We start from the raw sequence: 21,776 nt of genomic DNA, 5'->3' as shown, positions 1-21,776 counted from the left end.
GCGGGCCGTCCGCACCCGGAGCTTTGCCCGCCCGCCCTGAGGGGCGGTGCCTGTCCCGGAACCGCGGCCAGGGCGCTCCCGCCGCGCGGGGCATTGTGGGTGTGCGGCCGCCGCTGCGGCTTTCGGCGGGTCCCGTTAAAATGGCGCCCTAGGCGGCAGCGGCAGCGGGAGGTGTCGCCGGGTCCCTGCGCTGCCGGCCGGGCGGCGCGTCCTTGCCGCCTCCTTTCCCTGTGCCGTCCCGCCGTGCTCCGACTCTGCCGCCCGCTCTCGGCCCCCGCGCCGCCTCCCGCGCGGCGATGGCGACTCCGGACCAAAAATCCCCCAACGTTCTGCTGCAGAGCCTCTGTTGCCGCATCCTGGGCAAGAGCGAAGGTAACGGCATCCCCTCCGCCATTCCCCCGCCGTCAGCGCTCGGAGCCCGCGGGGGCTGCCCCGGCCGGACTGGACAGATGCCGGCCCCTCTTTCCCCCTCGGCGGGAAGCGTCGGTGGCTTCCCGGCCCGGGGTTTGGCGGCCCGGGTGATGCTGAGGTGCCGGCCGGGCATGGCAGCGGCCCCGTTAGCCGGAGCCCAGCGGCTGGAGGCGGCTTCGTGCCCTCCTTCTCCGGCTCCCCCGGAGCGTTTGGCCAGCTTGTGAAGGCGCTCTCCTCTTCTGGGAGCGGGGCACCAGTGCTGGGGTATTTGGGCGAAAGGCGGCTCGTGTAGGCGCCGAGGAACCTCCGGCTCCCGCCCGCGGCTGCTCGAGTGGAGCCATTGAATAGCGCCAGGTCCGCTACAGGTCCTCGGTGTCTCGATGCTGCTGTGAATCTCCAGCAGGGGAATGAATCTCTTGCCTGTTTGYGTAAGTTTCTCCCTTGCAGGCAAGGCAACGACTGTTTTTAGGAAGCAGTCRGGTGATGGAAAGGCAGGCGTGCATCTGCTGAGTCTCCTTTTAAGTTGTTCTGTTTATAAGGATTGCTCACTATACAAACTCATGCAAAAGCTTTTATTGCATCTGTTTTCTTGTAAGAGAGATAACTTTCTCCCTTATTAGTCAAGACTGTCAAGTCTTTTATGTATTCTTTTCTCTCTCTATGCCCCTCTCTTCTGACATGCCTGCTTAGGTATTTCCAGGACGGTAACTAAAACGTTTGAGCATTGACCTGTTGTAAAAAACTACCAAAACGTGGCCTGCATGTGAATTATTGCTAACTTAGAAATTTAGACAGTGAGTAACAAGGTGCAGATAAATGTGTTGTCTGTCTCTCAAACTTTGTTTCTGTCTGTTGCAGACAGCGTGTTGTGGTCTCATGCCCCAACCTTGTCTCTCATTTGGAGAGATAGGGGTTTAATGGATGAACTGTTTGGTGAATAAGGACCTGGAACTGGCAGCGTGGCCACATACTGATAGTTGTAATCAGTGTCTCCATGTCAAAATGAAGTTTAGTAGCACATGGTGTTCCTCAGAGGCCTTTATTGGGATTGATGATGATCAATATCTTTATTAATAACATAGACAGTGGGCTTGTGAGCATGCCTTTGGAAGGTTTGCAGATGGCACCAAGCTGAGCAGTGCAGATGATGTACAGGAGGGAATTGGGTGTCATGCTGAGGAACATTGAGAACCTTGAGGAGTGGGCCTGTGTGAACCTCAAGGTTCTGCACCTGGGTCTGGTCAATCCCCAGTGTCTGTAGAGAGTGGAGGATGAGTGGTTTGAGGGCAGTCCTGAAGAGAAGGACTTGGGGGGTGGATGAAAAATTTGACGTGAGCAGCAGTGCCCATCCCAGAAAGCCAACTGTATCCTGAGCTCCTTAAAAAGAAGCMTGGACAGCGGGGACAGAGGTGATTCTCCTATCATTGCTCTGCTTTTGTGAGATCCCATCTGCAGTACTGTGTTGAGCTCTGCTGCCCCCAATAAAAAAAAAAACATGTGGATCTATTAGAAAAAGTCCAGAGAAGGCCATGAAAATGGTGAGAGGGGTRGAGCACCTCTCCTRCAAAGCAAGTCTGAGAGATTTGCGATTGTTGAGTCTGGAGAAGGCTCTGCTCAGAGACCTCACTATGGCCTTTCAGTGCTTAGAGGGCAGATTCTTTGTAAGAAAGACACTTTTTACCAAGGCCTAAAGTGACAGAACAAGTGGTTATGGCTTTAAACAGTTATAGGGTATGTTTAGATTGGACACAAGGAAGAATTTTTTTACTGTGAAGGTTGTGAGGTATTGAAACAGGTTGCCCAGAAGAGTTGTGAATGCCSTRYCTCTGGAAGAGTTCAAGACCAGATTGAATGTGGCTTTGAGCAACCTGATCTAGTGAAAGATGTCCCTGACCATGTCAAGGGAAGTGGACTACATGGTCTACTACAGCCCAAACCACTTTGTGATTCTGTGATTCATCTGAGAACCTTGGTAAAATTGGTAGGAAGTTGGAATCTTTGTCTTCACTAAACTTGTTGAGTAGGGACTGCTTCACAGAAAACACTCCATATAACTCTAAGATCTTAAGGGTCTTTTTCCACCTAAATAATTCTRTGATCAGCTGTTGATTGCTGTGTTTTGTTTTTCAAAATCTTTTCCTTCTCCATTGCATTTTTAAGTCTTCTGCAAGGCAATAAATTCCTTTTTCCAGAATCTGTAGTATTTCTGTGACAGGAATTAATGTTGTGGGATTATGTGGATATGGCAAGTTTCTACTCTYTTCCTATCTCTACCAAGTCAGCAGTAGCTTCTAAGCTGTTTAATGCCTCGTCTTCTTTTGTAACCACGTTTGTTTCAGCAATTGTTTTAACTATATTTTAAAGGGTGCTTCACATCAGCCTACAATTCTAAGGTGCTGTTATAGCTTGGTTTTTAAAACTATAACTTCTTAAAGCTTTAATATTCTTTGAAAACTTTTTTTGACACAATTGGTACATGTTCTTGTCTTGAAGTCATAGTTTGGATGCATCACCCTATCTCATGACTGGAATAATAATTTTATTTGCAAAAACATGCAAGAGAACTGTGTTTAGTTATTTTTTTAAATAAGTATTGAACCTGTTCCTATGTGTTGKAATTCTAATGATACAAGCAAAATCCCTTCTTTGTTTGACTAATGAAAATGAAAATTTTCAGCAAAACTACAGTGAGTTCCTGCCTATAAACTGTAGCCTGCTCCTTTGCCCACCTGAGAGTTATTTGAGGACTTTTTTGAAGTGACAGCTTAAAAAAAAAGAAGTGGTTTGTCTGCCACATTTATCACCCATATTTTTATGCATGTGACAGATGGGAAGCCCATTCTTATTCTGCTCTTTATTCCTGTGTTATGAGGGATGCTAGCACTGAAATCTCACCCTTCAACATAGGACTTCCCTTGAAGCAGTCAACTGTAGTACATTTTATAGCTCAGCTATTGATTTCCAGTGTATAGAGACTGAAAAAGCAAGAAGTCTGTGAAAGTCTGTCATGAAAAGTGTGTGTGGTGTCTATTCCCTCCTGCCCTCTGATGTGTGTATCCAAGAAATACATATAGACAGTAAAGGAATTTTGTTACTGCTTGCATCCTTTGTGTTGATGCATGTACCCCTAGGTGGTAAGGAGCCCRCCAGACAAGTTATGTAGCATTTTGCTGTTTTTCAAGCTTGTAATTTTTGTTCCTTTCAGCRTGGGTTAAGTTTGAAGTAAGGTTTCAGTGTGTGGTTAGTGGTCTGTGTGCAGCTTCTCTGCACCTTGTGTATGGTGAAGTTAGGCTGCATTGTATGTACACATTCTCTTTTTTGAGGTAAACTTTATAAGTATTATAAATTTAGTCTTAGGAAAGTAATTATAACGTTTGATTACTTGTATAGAGTTTAGGGRCAAAAAACTTGGACATTTAAGAGATCTTTAAATTTAGTAGAGAAATTTCTACTAACAATTTAAAACAAGAAGCTGAAAACATCCATCTTAAACCATTTGTGCAGTTAACTGCTGTGAATGAGRGTACAAGGTACTGATATATTTGGGTAAAATGTAACAGGTGAATAATAAAGCAATTGAGGATTGCTGGTGTAATGGCTGTTCCTGCCTGTACATTCCGTGAGTTTGTACTTCAGAATTTTTGTTCTCCCGTTGTTCCTTCTCATCACTTGTGTGCTTTTACATTTGTGAGGAAGCTCCAGCTTCAGGAGGAGCTGAAAGGTTCTGTTTATATAATGTCAGTATGATAATTGTGCACTTAAGGGTAAGGTGGGATTACTTTCCTTCCATGTCTACAACAGGCAATCCCATCCGATGCTTGAAGTMTTCCATAAACCCTCGTCAAGGATTTTTTACTTTTGCCCATGATAGCCTTAGAAGGCTTCCTCTGCTTGTTAAAGATTTATGTTGAAGTGAATTTGTGATTTAATGGAATGTGACTTCAGGTTCTCAGTGGTGGAGCTATTTTCTCTTTCTTCCCCCGTTATGGATCATCCCCTAAGTAGATGGCTTGACTTGTTTCCACAATCAGTCAGCTGCATAGGCCTAGTTACTGGGATTTTTTACTTTTTTTTTTGCAAACAGCTCTGCCTCTGAGAAATCCATTACAAGGTTTACTGAGTTATGTGGAAGAATTCAGTGTAGATTTTTGTGGGKTTTTTTTGTTGATTTTTTGTTTTTTTGTTTAAATTATCTACCTAAACTTTTTTTTTTCCCACAACTAAGTTCTCTGTCACTGTGCTCTAGGCAGTCCTCAAGGAGAGGCTTAAAGTTTTACATGGTGCTGTGTGTCTGCAGTCAGCCACTGTGGTTAGTTGGGGGTCTCTGCATCTGCAGTTGGAGTCATTGCTGACCTCTCTCTTCCACATGTTCTCGTGGTGTCTTAGAACTACTGTACTGGCTTTGTATTATCAATTGTGTTTTTCAGGCTGTCCAACTCACTTTTGTATTTCAGCCTGGTCTTGCAGGGAGCTTGCCTACCTGTGCAGTAATTTCTATATATTTTTTTTCTGCCTGTGTTTGTGGACTCCAGCAGTTATACAGGGTTGCATGCCTCTCTTAGGACAGTTATTTTAGTCTTTCTGACCAAGAACTTCTTGTCCTTTGTGGTCTTTCACAAATGTCCTGATAATCTTGGACACTGTAGACAAAGTGGTCAGCTCTCAGAACTCTTAGTGCCTCCAATGGAAACAAGTGGTATTGCTATAAATATTCAAGATAAATCTATTTGGGTTTGAATCATAAAAAGATTTTTGTGTGCCAAAGTACTAGGGGGTATGTGCATGCTCTAGAAAATAAAGTAGTATTTCAGTCTTTGGKGAACAGTTTGTTACCTGAAGATCATATTGTGGCCTCAATTTCATCTCCTGAGCGTCAGTGGCAGTTTTGTTATTGCTGTTTAATTTGGGTTTTCTAAACTGAATTATTGGAATAGATGTTAAAATTTAATGTCAGGGGAAATTCATAGAGTTCATTCACAAGGTAATATGGAAGTAGTTTTACCTATGCTAACAACAGAACAGATGCGAGTAAACAAAAGAGGCAAAAATTCACAGTGAGGAAAAGGTTCTGAAAAGATTRTGACACAGAGTTGGGACAGTCCTCGAATAAATCTATTTCATATCAAAGCAACAAGAGCCAGCAACATTAACAGAATTAAAGAATAGTTGTGTTTCCTGTGTTGTACTTCAAAGTTTGTGGACAGCTTCTAAGTAAGGAAGAATATGGGGGTGTATGTGGCTTGGGCTTTATTTTGTGCTTCTGTTGCTTTATTTTCCTTTGTGGGAAAGGAGTCTGGAGACTAGAAAAAAGTTAATTAACAATACATTTTAAATGCTTCAACTAAAAACTTGTATTAACAGAAGAGAAATTTAAGGTAGTTGACTAAATCAGAAGACTGATATAAATTTCTTTTTTTTTAGGAATACGTCATAGAATCATAGAAAGGCTTCACTTTGAAGGTAGCTTAAAGGTCATCTAATTCCARCCCTTCTGACATGGGATGGGACACCTTCCACTAGACCAGGTTGCTCAAAACCATCCAACRTTGCCTTGAGCACTTCCAGGATAGGATATCCACAACTTCTCTTGGCAATGTGTTGTAGTGTCACATAACCCTCACAGTAAAGAATTTCTTCCTAGCATGTTGTCTAAATGCCTCCTCTTTTATTTTAAAATCATTCCCCCTTGTCCTGTTACTATGTGCCTGTGTAAAAAGTTGTTTTCCCTCTTTTTTTATAACCCTCTTTTAAGTACTGAAAGGCTACAATAAGGTCTCTGCCCAGATCTTTTTCTTCTCCAGGCTGAACAGCCCCAGCTGTCTTAGTCTGGCTTCACAGGAGAGCTGCTCCAGCYCTTTGACCATCTTCATGTCTTCCTGTGGACCTGCTCTCAACAGGTCCACATCTTTCTTGTGCTGGTCACCCCAGAGCTGGATGCAGCACTGCAGGTGGGGACTCAGGAGGTTACAGTAAAGGAGAGAATTGCCTCCCTTGACCTGCTGGTCCCTCGTGTTTTGATGCAGCAGAGATGTGTTTGGGCCTTCTGGGCTGTGAGCACACATTGCTGGCTCATGTCCAGCTTTCAATCTGTGAGAACTCCCCAAGTCCTTCTCTGCMGGACTGCTCTCARTGACTTCTGCCAGTCTGCAGTCATGTCTGGGATTGCCTCAGCCTAGGCTGGTCCTAAAACTGCACTTTTCAAACCCAGTGTTTTCTACAGGAATAAGCAGTTTTGCTCACAATGCACATAGATTCTCATCAAGAACAAAATAGTGATGGCTAATGGCATTTGAGACTACTGTTCTAGTTTATCATTATATGCTATTTTAATACAATTACTTTTTTTCCCCAGGTAATACTTCATGGTGATGTAGAACTTCTCGTATTAGTAAAACAGAGGAAATACAGCAGCATTACTGTGTTGACAAACATAATAAAACATAATATATATTCATGTTGTATGTGAGAAGGTGAAAAGTTCTACACCTTTTCTTCCAAGCTTAGTTTTGCAACAATAGCACATTAGGGATTTTGCAAACACTTTGTTATAGGAAAGAAGTTTGTTGTTTAGTTTTTTTCCTTCACCATGTGTTTTTGACATCATTTATATCTGAGTGGTTTGCAGCAATAACTTCTACCTGGTCACTGCCAGTCCTACAGCACTGATTGCAGTTTAGAGTGTAATTGTTTTACAATTATTTTTATTTGTGTTTAGGGAAAATGGTTGTCTGGGAGGCTGGACAGCTGACTGGTAAGAGAGAGGGAGTTTACTGGTCTTTGAAGTCTTTCAGGAAAGAAAGTGATTACTGTTTGGTTTAGTTAAGCTTTCTTTAGCATGGTCCTGTAGTTTAGAAATGGTTTGTAGATGTATTTAAATAACCCAATGTCTTCTTTCCAGGAAACAAAGTTCTCCCAATAATGATATATTAATGTTGGGAAAAAAAGTTTCGATTACATTTAGGTTTCTCAGGACTTTTGCCTCCCCCTTTTGGAAACTTAATTGACCTATAATCAACCTTGTTTAAAGAAATGTGTAAGAGTATAAAGTGAATTTCAGTTCACTTCCTTAAAATTATAGGTAATGTTATCAGCTCCTTTACAGCAAAAATCTTGCTGAATTTCAGCATGTTCTGTGAAATACTGGTTTCTTGGGAGTTCATGGGCCAATTTCTCTTTGTCTCTCGAACTTCTTTAAATTTCATCTTTAGTCCTATTTCTCCTTGCTTTCTTTACAATCAGTCTTTCTGTGCATTGCTTCTATTTTTTCTTTCTTGTGCTACACTTGTATTTTCTTCAGCTTTAAAATACTGTTATCTGCCTTGTGAAGTAGTTCAATTCTAATACTGCATTGTATGTAGGAATGTCTGAATGGCTGTGTGGAGCATAGGTCTTTGAAGTATTGATAGATTGCTTTATTTGAGGGAGACAGTTTTTAATTTTTTTTCTTGTGATTCACAAGTGCTAGTTCTGTATTCAACTGTGTTGATTGTGTGTTTATTACTTAAGGGATATAGTCTGAAGAGAGGTGGCTGTCTCTATCTGCATTCTGTGCTCTGATCAGATTTCTGGAAATCAAGTCATGATCAATGTTGTTTTGCCTGCGTTAGCTTTCAGACAGCTGCATCAGATACATTGAGCTTCCTGTTATGTAACAGAGTCATGCTGTAATCATTTTCTGRTGAAGGATGTTCAAATAGATTGATAGCTGTATATTTTAAGTATGTCTGCTGTTGTAATGATGATTCTTTGAGGAGGGAAGCAATTAAATGTGCCTATTAGTTATAAGCTATGTGAATTTTTATTGTACTGRTGCATATCTGTATTAAGTTATGTTTAATCACTTTAGGTACTGAAGTTATTTTACGAATTCATGAGAAATAATGTGCTGAAGAAACACCCGCAGTGGGTGGGTAAAAAGATAGTAAAAGAAGAGCTGWACTTGATATGAATAAAACATGAAAATCTGAATTAAATAAAACAGAATACTAGTCTTGCAACAGAGCTGTTTAATTGCTGGTGCAAATCAGCAATGTATAAAGTGCAGATAACTTTCTTCCATCCTGTCAGTAGTGTAACAGGTTTAAAAAGTAGGATTTGTTGGATGGAATTGTAGTTTTTTAACTAGAGATCTTCCTCAGATGCCTTGTTAGGGCAGTATGGAAAAGATAGTATACTAAGTTTCAGTGCTTTAACTAGTCTTGGTGTGGTTGGTGTTGAAATAGAAGGTTGTCACAGAAGGTAAAAGATCTTCCTTAAAACTTCCCTATTACAGGAAAAATTTGCCCCTTTCCTGTCTGCTGCTGCATACACAGTTGAGGAATTAATGGAACATATGTTGTTTGGGATAACTTACGGGATAACCACTATTTACTTTGACTCTGCAGAATACTTTTTGAAATTTTGAGATCTGTATGACATGCATTAAACTTGAGAAGTACACAGAAATGCTTCCACATGCTTAACTCTTTACACCTGGTTCATCAGTAGCTGGACTATTAAATTTTTATGTTTGTGTTTTCAACAGCTTATGGCAATTGAAAGATTGCTTAGTCTAACAATAGAAAGGCAATCAAGTCATAGAGATTTGTGACTGTAGAGTGGTCTGGATGTTGGCATTTCCCTCTCTGACAGAACAGTACTCTTTCTCCTTCTGTAGGCCAGTATTGTCAAACACTGCTAAATGTTAATGATTTTGTCTGAGCAGACTGTTTTCCTGCTTATGTGTGGTACTTCTTTATGTGAATTGGGTAATGCTTACTGTTCTACAGCTGTATTCTGGTAGAGTAGGACCAGTGGGTGACATTKATAGTATAAAATGGGCATTCAAAAAGAATGTAYGACATTCAGAGACAATCWARCACATTGTGATTTTCCAATTTCARACTTCTTTCTGCAAATTTTTGGAGRTTTTAGTGCATTTAATCAATAATTAACTCTTACTATCTCCCAGGTGATTTTTTTTTCTCAACTGTAAATCTTATTTAAGAGATCATAAATGCCTAAAATATTTTTTTCCTTCTAATGAGCTTTTACCTTATTTCATTTTTCTGTTCCTTTTGTAAATAYTTGTCCTGACCAGCATCCATGGTTTTCCCTGGCCAAATCTTTGCTGCATTACTTGGCAATTTTCTCTGAAAGCTGAACACTCAACTGGCTAAATAAAACACACAGGGATCTGATGCATTTGCATGCGTATTTGTTATACACAGAACAGCTAATATGCAGAGTTGCTTAGATGGGCTTTTTCCTGAAATAAAAAGATTCAAATACCTGACAAATGCACTTGGATATTTTCTTACCTGCCTTTTTCATTGTTGATATTATAGTTGTTTCTAGATATGGAATAAAAATGTCTGACCTTTTATAAGGGCACTTGACATGTCTAAGGGCTTATTGTTTGGTTTTCAGGTCAACACATGGGAATATGATAATGCTGTAGAGGCATTAATACTGACCTGGCCCTATCTTGGTGTTACCAGACTGTTAGTTTTCCCAGAAAGCAAGATAGTTGCTCTAAAACTGCTGTTCAACAACAGTATTGAAAATTAATATATTGCATGAGGAAGAAGCAATGGAGGGAGGTCACTGGCCTGTGTCCTCTGTGTTAGTGTCCATATTATGCATTGAGATGCGATGCTGATACCTCTGAGTTGGCTTTGAAGCAAGGGATGAAACCATGCAAACTGTTTTTTAAACAAAACCGTACCTAAAACCAATATGCAGACTGGTAAAACTACTGTTGTGGATGTCTGAGTAAACATCCACGAATAGGTGGTGAACGGGATTGTATGGTTGTGATGTGTGAGCTGAATTTTGTGACTGGGTGCCAAGTACCACAACACTTCTGTCTGTAGGAATGGACAGAGCCAGCTAAGTGTGCAAGTGCTCTCTAATSACTGGGTAGACCTAAGTGTCTCTTTCAGCACAGAATAGGAAAGCTTATTTACAAATTTTGGTGCAGTTATTTGTGGAGTGTGTCCAGGTGAGTGTTTGAAGCATAGCATTAATACAATGCTAAACAGGATAAGCTGGACTTTACTGCCCTCAGGTTAGAAGTGTCTAAGAATTACAGCATAGATCTAAGCCAGGTGTGGTTATGCTGCTTTCAGACATAGCAATGTCTGAATCTCATGTCTCACTGTTTTTTTTTTTAATTAGTTTTAATGGAACTTTAGCATTCCCCTTGACTGAAAGAGTTTTCTTTATCTTTCAGCTGATGCAGCCCAACAGTTTCAGTATGCAGTGAGAGTTATTGGAAGCAATTTTGCTCCCACTGTTGAGCGTGACGAATTTCTTGTTGCAGAGAAAATCAAGAAAGAACGTAAGTGCATCTTGTTCCTTTCTTAGAAATACAAAGTTCTTTATGAAGTTAATCAGGTTATTTCTCTGAAAAGAGGACAACTCTGCCTCACAGGTAGTTATCTAATCTATTATTAATGCTCGCTTCCTGAAAATCTTATGATATAAATTCCTAGTGAAATCAACTTCCTAGTGAATATTCCTGAGTGGCTGTTTGTATTCACCACTTAGATTTTTTTCTGAATACTCAGTTTCAACTTTCCTTGCTGCTTTGTATCTTAGCCACTCTGAAGAAAAAGAACAATTAATGCTACCCTCCTTTCATCTTAMTTATACCCAGAATTTATTAATTTGTGGTTTTTCTTAGAAGACTAAAAGACTGATATTTTTGAGATGTRTGCTTCAGGAATATTACACCCTGATGCAATTAACTTCATGAGCACCTGTGTGAAACTTGGTCAGTGATCATCCTGGGAATTGATGGAATGGTTTGTGATTTACCTTCACGTACTTGATATTTCTTGCCTTTGGTTTCTCTACAAGTTTTCTGCAACCACCTTCTCAAAGCCAAAATCATAGACTATGACTTTGTAAGGGTTGTTGCAGTTCCATTCCATTGTGCTCTGTGCTGCTCTGAGTCAAGTGCTGCACTGTGTGTGTCCAAAGGACATGTGATTAATTCTTCTTGAAAAGCCAGATACTGGTTTCAGCAGATTCTGCTGCACAGTAGCATGTCCAGAAACAATTACTTGAATTGTGCTAATGAAATTAAAGCTTCATATTTGAGCTTTGAAGATTCAGAGAGATTGAATTAGGATAACTGACGTCAGTGGTTTTAATTGGTTTAAGGTCTGTCCATGTGTATTTTTTGCTAATGCAGAGCTTCCGTGACTTGCTGATAGGCAAATAAGCCCATYAGAATAGTTCTGGCTACAACTCCAAAACACTGGGATCTACAATATATACTTTCTGCCATGCTTTGGCTGCTWGAAGATAGCACAGCATATATTCTTTGGGCCTATTGCCAGTTTTCTGAAGAAGCTGTCTCCCTCATTTTCCTTCTCCCCAACTTCAGCTTATAGGCTTATGTTGGTGGTCATGAAACAAGTGACTGGGTATATATCCKTCTAATTTTACATTTGTTTTGGAGATGCCACACAAGAAGAGACCTGGCAAAGTGTACTTACCAGTGACATTTGATGCTAGTTAAGATTTCTAAACTTTAATAGCTATTTTTCTTGTCACTGAAGTTTCTTCAGATRTTTTTATCTCTTTAACACTGGTCTTTCAGATGTAGCATAGCTTTAATCTTAGTTTGAAGATGCATCTCCTCTGAGAAGATACTTCTGTAACAGGCAATGATTTGAGACTATTATTTTTGTAATATATAAAAGTTACRGGACCATGGACTTCTGCCTAACTTGCAGCAAAAGGCATTACTACTTTTTTTGTGATTTTATTGCCTAAAATAGAAACCATTACATGCTAGTTTTTATAACGTTCTTTAATGCGTATCTGCTTTCAGTTGTGTCTTCAGCCCCTTAGGTCCGTAAACTTACTGTATGGCAGACCAGACTTCAAAAGGACTCTTACTTAAAGAGGCATGTTTTGATAGAGCTGAAAAAAGCAGATACTTACATTGAATCACTTCTGTTGCAAGAATTCTCAGAGCTGGAATGCAGATAAGAAGAAAACAGGCAAAACGTTTGAGTAACTAGGATGAAGCAGTCCAGCATCATTAAGCTTTCTTGGCTGCATTTTCTAATTCACAAGTATATGTTAAGTCATGACTGTTATACTTCTTTCAAATTTTTAATCTGTGTTTCTTTTTTTTTCTAATAGTTGTGCGACAAAGAAGGGAAGCAGATGCTGCTTTGTTTTCAGAACTCTACAGAAAACTTGGTTCACAGGTAGTTTAATAAATGTGTAAAGAGTAATAAATCYGTAAAGCGTAAGGAAACTGAAAGGGCACATAAGAATCCTTCTGATGTTAGAATTGTTTTGGGGAGTKCTCAGGTCATGAACCGTTTTTTCTGGGAGGATGGTTGAATACTGGAACAGTTTGACTAGGAATGTTGTGGAGTTTCCATCCTTGGAGACAGTCAAAACCTGACTGGACACAGTCATGAGCAGCTTGCTGTAGATGACCCTGCTTTGAGTAGGAGGTTTGGACTAGATGAATTTCAGAGATGCCTTTCAACCCTAGCTGCATTTTTAGTATTTGATTCCAGTTACATGAAGGAGTACTTCATATGAAGAAAGGAGCTCTGTAAAAATAGAGTGTACATTTTGTATGTAAAACTGATGAATTTTCTCATAATTTATCTTACAGAAATGCCTYGCAGTATATTGATTTTACTAATTAGTATTCTCATGCATCTGAACTTTCAAGTGCTCCAGGTCTTTAATGTTGAAGGTTAAGGGTTTGCTGACTTTGATGGCTCTAACGCTAGTGTTAATCAAAGAATACCACATGTCAATATTCTGACAAAAGATGTTAGCATCTAGAAAACCTGAGTTTAACATGAACATGCTAAGGTTAAGATTACAAAGAATATATTTTGTTGGAGAGTATGACTAGTCAGAACTTGGTTCTTCTGCCCTCTTCTGTACTTAACTTACTCATTACTTTGTTAGTGTTTGGCACTCACTTACTGAGTGTTTTACACTTACTGAGTAAGTCTTCCTGGTTTCAGTATCTTGTGGATTTGTGTATTATTTACACTGGTTTGTACAGCAGAGCACTGATTTGCAGACAGCTCTTAGTACAGACTTCCTGTAACATGTTTCTGTAGCTTATGTATTGTATTGCCATTTGGCAAGCAAAGTGCTGCAGAGCGTGATGACTAATCTTTGAAATAAAATACCTTGCCTGTGTTATGTTTGGTTATTCTTCTGAATGTAATGCAAGCTATCCTGTGGTATTTTATTGCCTTCTCAAACATTTAAAGTTCTTTTTACCTTGTTTTTCCCCTCTGCTGGTATCCTGTGTATGTGAAATGGTATCATGGCTTCTTTAAAATTCACACTACCAATWTTTATTCAGTCTGCCATTAGGTTTATTACTAATGGTGTTCAATCATTTCTTTTTGCCATGAGCGTAGGGAAGGGCATTCAAGGGATACAAGTTCTCTGAATCAATGAGGCTCTTTCTTCTTCTAGCAATTCTCTTGAAAGCAGCTAGGAGGAAAAAAAAGCGAGTGTTTTAACTTTGTTTCATCTATTACTCCAAACAGAAAAGGAGGTCATTGCTTATTTCTGTGGCAGCCTGCCAGCTGAGCAAATCACATTTCTTGGAGCACTTGGATTTATTCTATCCTGACCAGTAGAAGTAATAATGTCGCTGCTCCTTCTCCACCAGTTGTTAATTAGTTGCTGTATTAGTTGCCTGCAACAGATGYCCTACCTCTACTTTTTGCTTGTTCTTGAGGTCAAAGCAGAAGATAATAGACTTCTGCTGTACATAATAATATAAAATATCTTTTATGTAACAATGTAGAGCTTAGATAGGTTTGGTAGTGGACTCTGTCCTCAGGAAAGGAATGCTCCATGTCCAAAATTCTTAGACCATATAAATCATGCACACTAAATGTGTAATTTGCAGGAGGTAGGAAAATTAGAAAATGGTGAAAATGAAAATGTTTAAAAAAGGAAATTTTGAAGTGATCTTGAAAGTGCTTTTTGCAAGACCGATAGCACTGACTTATGTTGCTTCATAAGGGATGGTGTCTGTGTTGAATCTTGATGTGACTCAGGTTACCTTTATATTCAACACTGCTTAGTATTGCAGATCACAGTCTGATCAATATTGTGAGGRAATTTGTGTAAGTTTCTTTGACTCAACTTAATGTCCATCATAAGGTTCTGTGCCCCTGGTAAATTCAGGTGCAAGTGTTAGCATCACAGAACTATGGAGTAACACACCAGGGAACATGCCTATTTAAAATACAACATTTTTAGTACATGCCTTCATTTTAAAGTATTCTGTTTGTAAYTTGTACTTTAGCTGAAGCTGGTAAGCTTTCTGGTGAGATATAAAACTGCTGACAGTCTTATTCTAACAGTCTGTATGTGTTAGCTAAAGACTATTGTGTGTTCTTCAAGTTTCATATTAGCAATGTCTCTATCTTCATGCTGTGAAAATTTTGGTAGCTCTGTTAAATGGCATTTAAAGTAATAGAAACTTAAATCCTCACTTTTAAGACCTCCCTGTTAAGGAGAGTGGAGGAGAGGATGGAGAAAAGACAGTTCCTGCTTATTACTTCACCAAGAATTTTCCTTCTTCATGTTTAATTTAAATTAATGGCTGCATTTGAGATGTTTGAAGTGGTGAGAGTGTGTGGAAATGCTGGTAACAGTTCAGCTGTCTATGAACCTCATTCTTAGTAGCTATGAATTTTAATTTGAGCCTACTTGCTGATCTCAGAGCAGGTGAGAATCCACAGTTTGAACACAGTGGAGACAATTAATAAAATTAGCAATACAGAGGCTGCCCTGCATATTCCCAGTTTATTCAAGAATGTGGCTCTTGGGTTAGTCTTATTTATCTGGAATGTTTATGTATATGCATATCTATTAGGAGGTTTGATAATTAAATAGAATTATGGTATTAGCAAGAGTTGAACTCATTAATGTTTGTCTTCATATTTTTGAAGGGCGTTTTGAAAAACAAATGGTCAATACTCTACCTCCTGCTTAGCCTTAGTGAAGATCCACGTAAACAGTCTAACAAGGTAGGTGAGACCTTGATTGCTTCTGAGAAATAGTAAATGCATGTCACTTATTTTAGATGTCTTTAAGAATCATTATCCAGACTTAACCAATACCTCATATTGTTTTCATGGTATATGTGTGTGAGGCTGAAAGGAAGAAAACATTTAAGTATCTGTAATATTTGGCATAATCTTCTTACACTATGTAACGTAAAAAATATGAGCTGTTCAGCGTGTATACCAGAAGTTGGGACTATAGTAGCTGGGTGGTTTTAATGTTTGCTTTCTGCTTGTTGGTGTGATGTCAGCTCATGTGCTAATGAGTTTTAAATGGAATAGGTAAAGCAAAATGCAATTGCAGCTCTGCTTGCACCGAAATGCTTTTTGCACCTATTGCTAATGACAATATGCAGGCAGAAAGAAGCTGTATTGCCAAAAGTACTTCTGCTCACTGTAAGGAACTTTTGTCCTGATAATTGCATTAGCAAATACTACTTAGCATCAGCATGGTCTTCAGATAGCTGAAAATGGGACTTAAAGCAATTCCCACTTTTTAAAAATTATTCCTCCCTTTTCAAATCCTTTTCTTTTCAGGTGTCAAGTTATGCCACGCTTTTTGCTCAAGCATTGCCACGGGATGCTCACTCAACCCCTTATTACTATGCCAGGCCTCAGACCCTCCCGCTGAATTATCAAGACCGCAGTGCTCAGTCTGCCCAGAGTTCCTGCAGCATGGGGAGCAGTGGGATCAGCAGCATCAGCCTGTATGCCCTAAATGGGCCAACACCGACTCCGCAATCACTCATTCCRGGGTAAATTTCATCTTACATCTTACAGATAGATTTGGAGAAGACTTTTTTTTTTTTCCTTTCTTCCACCCTCCACTTTTGTATGCCATTGGAAATTGTACTTTAGGTGCAGAGAAACTGGGTTCCTGAGCTGCACATATCAGGTGCAGATTATCAGGTRCTGTCATATGACCATATGAAACCATAAATGGTTGCCCAAATGTGTYCATTCTTAATCGGTATCTCCTTGTCTCTTAATTTTACTTCCCACCCCCAAGAGTTGTGAAACAAACACAAAATCACAAAATGCACTTTGAGAAAGGACCAAAGCTTTTTTTCTGAGYTGAAGATATGTTATTTTAGTAGAGTGTATTTAACGAGAGTTACTGAATTCATTTATGGAAATAATTAGTGCTAATAGAACTGGATTGTATTGTTATTAGTATGCTTTACWGTACTAATACTGCACTAATGATAAGATGATGTAAAGCAGTATTCCATTCCTGGACTGCAGGGTAGGAGACTTGGAGCTCTTCTGGGATYTTCTTGGAAAGATCCCCTGAGAGGCTACCCTGGAGGAAAGAGGAATAAAGGAGAGAACAGAATAGGATAATTTGGTTTGAAAGGATCTACATCTAGTTCAACTGCCAGACTAGAGAGCTGCTTGATATTCAAGATCACCTCCTGCAAGCTTAAGAAGGAAATGAGCAAAGAGGAATTCAAGCAAAAGTGGCAGGAGGCCTGCATGGATGAGCAARTTGCTTCTGACAAAACTCAGATTTAAAAAAGTGTACAAAAGATGGAAGCAGGGCCAGGTGCAAAAGASCATCCAGGGCAGAGTGACTGCAATTAAATCTTAAACTGACCTACAGCTTAATCTGGGGGGRATGAAGGGAAACAGCAGATATTTCTGCAACTACATAAGCAGTGTAAAGGAAGGCTAGAGAAAACATTGGGCCCCTGTTCTAGGGGCATGGCCTGTGGTGACAGATGTGGGAGAGGCTGAGGTACTTGGTGTGTGCTTTGCCTTTGTGGCTGTAAAGCCCRTGCAGGATGCAGGGGCCCTTGGGAAAGTCTTTGTTGCTCTGGAAAACATGTCCAGACGTGTGATGGACAAGAAGCGGGGGGCGACTAGGAGTAGTCAGCACAGACCTAAGAAAAGAAATGGATGCTTGACCAATCTTAGAGCCTTCTGTGATGAGATGACTAACTTSGTGAACAAGGGGAAAGCAATAATTGTTGCTTATTTCAACCTTACTAGGACTTTTGATGCTGTCTGCCTGTGACAGCCTTATCGACAGACTTGATAAAATGTGAACTAGGCAAGGTGACAGCGAGATGAGCTCGGTCCTCAAAAGGATTATGATCGGTGGCACAAAGTCCAGTTGGGGCCCAGTCACCAATTGTATAACCAGAAGCTGCATCCTTCATCCCACCTGATGGCACAGAATGAATCTTTCGCAACTTTGCAGATTATACAAACCTGGGAGGAGTGGTTGTTAAAGGAGGTCATTAACCTGTTGCCCAGAGGGAACTAAGTGGGCTTCAGAAAGGGGCTCAGAAGAGCCTGCTGAAGTTTGAAGTCCTCTGCATGGCGAGGAATGACTCCATGCACTGGTACGTACTGGGTGCTGTCTGGCTGCAAAGCAGCTTTGCAGGAAATGTCCTGGGATTCYTGGTGGAGACATCAAGTTTAATATGAGTGTTCAATGTGTGGTGAAAAAGGCTAAGAACTTTCTGGGTTGTGTTATGAAGGACATCACCCGGAGGGTGAGGCAAACAAAACTTCTCACTGTTCAATACTGGTGAGGGTACATGCTGGGTCCAGTTATAGTACAAAGAAAAGATACAAGCATACTGGAAGGAGTCTGGACAAGGAAGCCCAATACTGTTTAAGGGTTGGAGCAGCTGACATAYGAGGGGAGGCTGTGAGACCTGGAGTTGTTCAGCCTGGAAAAGAAAAGTCTCAGGGGGTCTTACCTGTCTAATGGTATGATGAGAAGAATAGAGAAGACTGAGCCAGACAGGGAAAGAACAAGACGTAACTTGCAAAATTTGTGTGTCTGAATTACAGTTAATCAAAAAGGAAGRAAAGAAACCCAACTTCCTGCATTAAGATGAGATGTATGCTTTAGGGCAGGGGGCGTATTGTCAAACACTGAACTGGATTGCCCAGAGAGGTTGTGTAATGTCCATGCTTGAATATGTTAAAAACATGACTTGAACAATGCACCAGGTAACCTTCTGGAGCTGATSCTGCTTTGATCAGAAGGGCTGTAGGTGACCTCTGGAGGTCCCTTCCAGCCTCAACCATTATATAATCCTGATGCCATATAGAAAGATATGTTAATGAGGTTATTTCATATATCTGCTTGCTTAAAAATATCAGCATCTTGTTGGCATATTCTTGGTCTGACCTATTCAGACCTGTTCCATTTTATAGCAATTTCRCTCTGTTCTTTAGTCCTTTAGTCTGTGAACTGAACAACCCAAATTAAATATTTCTGTGAACTTCATTCCTCCTGAACTTCTCTTTGTGCCTGTTTCTGTCTTTTGTAGAGTGCATTTTTCTGAACAGGTGAAGTTCAGTGTTGTACTCTGAGGCCTTACAAGTGCTAAACACAACAGAGCTCAGTCTTCAACAGTGAGACTGGTTGTTCTCAGGACATCTGGCCTCCTATGCTGGTAGACATGGACAGGGAGTGGAACAGACCCACTGTCATGTGAGAGGGAGTAGTTACTGACCTGCTGATCCACTTAGATATTCACAAGTGTATGGGACTGTTTGGGATTTGTCCTAAAGAGATGAGGGAGCTGGCAGAAGAGCTCACTAAGCTGCTCTCCATCATGTAATTAGTCTTGGCTAAGAAGGGAGGTCCTAGATGACTGGAGCTTGGCCAAAATAACATTTTTTCATGTGTAAGACTTTGTAAGARGAATTGACAAGTTTGAAAGGAAGGGAAATTTGAATTTGTCTGGATATTCCCTCCTTGATTACATGTTCAGGCAGTTGATAGAAACTATCTGAAAGAGTAGAGTAGATGGAAAGTGAGCGTTCCCCTCTTTTCTCTGTTCTTTAGTTCTTTGACATACAGCTACAGTTTCAGGTAATAACAAAACTTAAATATTTAGATTTTTCCACTATGACAATTGTTTATTATTCTTACAGTACCTTCACTTTTGACTCATTTCAGCATAATTACACTTTCTATCAAAGTTAATCTTTAATATGAAATAAAGGATGTCAAACTTACACTTTTCTACAGGTTGGAGTTTTTTTGAAAGTGTAGGTTTATAGAAAGAAATAAATGGCTTGTATGTTCTATTACCTTTTTTAAGGTTCCRTTATTAAACACCCCACCCCTCCCAATGAAACATCTGTGTAAAATGGGGCATTTTTTCAAAATTTGCATCAGTCCACACCACATAATRGATATAGAAGCTCAGGCTTTAAAGAAGTTTCTTCCTTTTGTCCTTTTAGACAATCTTATCAAGCTCCAGGCGTTGCAGATTGCCTCCGTCAGCAGCTGGGATCACGTCTTGCATGGACTTTAACTGCAAGCCAGCCTTCTTTGCAAAACWCTACCTCAAAAGGCTTTTCAAATGCTGTCTCTCGTGGTGTGCCAAGGTCGAGGCGAGAAGGGGATACAAGTGGTGAGCAAAGATGTATTTGTTAATGTTTTTTATACTTGTTATCTATATCCTCCATTATCTTTTAATCTTTGGAATCATACAATGTTGATTTTTTGAAGAATGTTTTTCTAGAATGTGCTTAAATACAAGGATAGAAGCAAATATGCAAGACTAGTATATTTGGGCATAGTCTCTTTGGCTGGTTARTGACTTCGTTTTGCACTGGTTAGTTTGATTGTGATCTGGTCCTCTTAAGAGACTGACTTAATTCCAGTGTTTGTCAGAGCCAAGTGATTGTAACATGTGAGCGGTGGTCATTCTTTTGATGATGAGAACATGCTACTGCTTTTAGAGTCGGAAAGAGAGCTCAGTGAATAGAACTTTTTGAAATACTCATCTGCTTGTGATTCTATGTCTTTCAGAGCTTGCAAATGTGAACTGGAATAGAGCTCCTAAACTTATTTCTTCTTTAAATTAGCTTACTATTTACAGTGGTTGTGTTAGAGCAAGTGACATAAAATATTGTCAATAAAATTAAAAACAGATAAATACAGACTCGTAAAATCACAGAATGGTTTGAGTTGGAAGTTACCTTAAAGATTATCTTATTCCAAACTTCCCTGCCATGGACAGGGACACTTTCCATTAGACCAGGTTGCTCAGAGAGTCATCCAGCCTATCCTTGAACACTTCTAGGGATGGGGCATCCAGAGTTTCTCTGGGCTACTTGTTCCAGTGCCTTATCAGCCCTCACAGTAAAGAATTTCTTCCTAAATTCCTAATATTGCTAATTTCCTTCTATGATTAAGTGCCTGTAAACTTGAAGCTGATACCTAGAGGATCTATTCTGAATTTACATGATYATAAGGAAGGAGGAATTGTTTAACAGGTGATCTGTGTGATAACTCTGTAAAMGTGGCAGACTGTTCTGTATAAATGAGCTGATAGCAGATGTTGTCAACCCATGTTATTCTCTGGCAAAGAAAGATCAGAGATGCAGGCTTTGGTTTGCGTTTTTTTGTGGGGTTTTTTTTGGTTTTTTTTGGGTTTTTTTTTTTTTTTTTTGTGTTTTTTTTTGGTTTGGTTTTTTTTGTTTAACTTTTATACAAATAAGTGTGGATATTCAGGAACTAAAATATAGCCTGTCTGCCAGTCTCTGCATCTTTGAGTAGCAGTGTACAAAGCAGTGGCTTATAGATCAAACAGAGTTGTACTGGTGTATCTGAGGGCAACATTAGACATTTAGAACCTAATTAACAATACTGTTGATGTGCAAGAAGATGTGTGTGTATATATAATATAAATATGTTTTATATATGTGGTAGATGTAATATATGCAAAACTAGAAAAAAAAAAGAAAAATAGAAAAAGGAGTAGAAAAAAGCATAGGAAAAAGAAATAGAAAAACATATAAAATCTGGTACTGCCTCTTAATTTGTTATACTGATTGCTATAAAAAGCAATACTTCTTCCGTTGAGTCAGCAGGCAGCTGTGACTTTGGTTCCTATGTGGGATGGGTGTAAGGACTGACAGTTGTCTTAAATGTAATTACTTGCTGGTATAGAAATAGAAGTAGGACTGCATTCAGAATATAGAAGTGTATTGTAAAGAAGATACATTTTTTACATTTAATTTCACATTAAATTCTTGCAATATTTAATTTTTTTCTCCTAAAGCTGCTTGCTTTTATTTGAGGTTTCCTTACTGTTACATCTACAGAGTATAGAAAGGCACATTGTATGGCCAGTGTTAATACATATTATATTATTTGTCATTTAAAAAAACATGCATTTGCATCTTTCACCATTTCACCACGAGTTCCTACGAGGGGCAACCTACTCTTTTGCACATCTTAATGTTATGAGGGGAGACTGAGTTTTGAATGGCATCTTGAAGTGAAGGCTACTTTTGCTGAAATAAGAGTAGRATATA

General features: G+C 39.6%; 1 protein-coding gene across 1 annotated transcript in view; it reads left to right on the top strand.

Annotated features, from left to right (window-relative positions):
* The first annotated feature begins 228 nt into the window (after nucleotides 1–228).
* TUBGCP3 (tubulin gamma complex associated protein 3) overlaps nucleotides 229–21,776 on the top strand; it is a 50,218-nt gene continuing 28,670 nt past the window's right edge. The window contains exons 1-6 of the mRNA XM_057390316.1: nucleotides 229–372; nucleotides 10,625–10,732; nucleotides 12,553–12,620; nucleotides 15,366–15,443; nucleotides 16,017–16,234; nucleotides 19,692–19,864. Coding sequence (XP_057246299.1) covers nucleotides 297–372; nucleotides 10,625–10,732; nucleotides 12,553–12,620; nucleotides 15,366–15,443; nucleotides 16,017–16,234; nucleotides 19,692–19,864 — 721 coding nt within the window. The 5' untranslated portion in view covers nucleotides 229–296. The remainder of the gene's footprint in view (nucleotides 373–10,624; nucleotides 10,733–12,552; nucleotides 12,621–15,365; nucleotides 15,444–16,016; nucleotides 16,235–19,691; nucleotides 19,865–21,776) is intronic.

The sequence above is a fragment of the Malurus melanocephalus genome, unplaced genomic scaffold, assembly GCF_030028575.1.
Source record: "Malurus melanocephalus ecotype Western Australia unplaced genomic scaffold, MMel_1.1 scaffold_1, whole genome shotgun sequence".
In the NCBI taxonomy this organism is placed as follows: domain Eukaryota; kingdom Metazoa; phylum Chordata; class Aves; order Passeriformes; family Maluridae; genus Malurus; species Malurus melanocephalus.
Note: the sequence above shows the minus strand (reverse complement) of the source record. Positions and strands in the feature narration are given on the sequence as shown.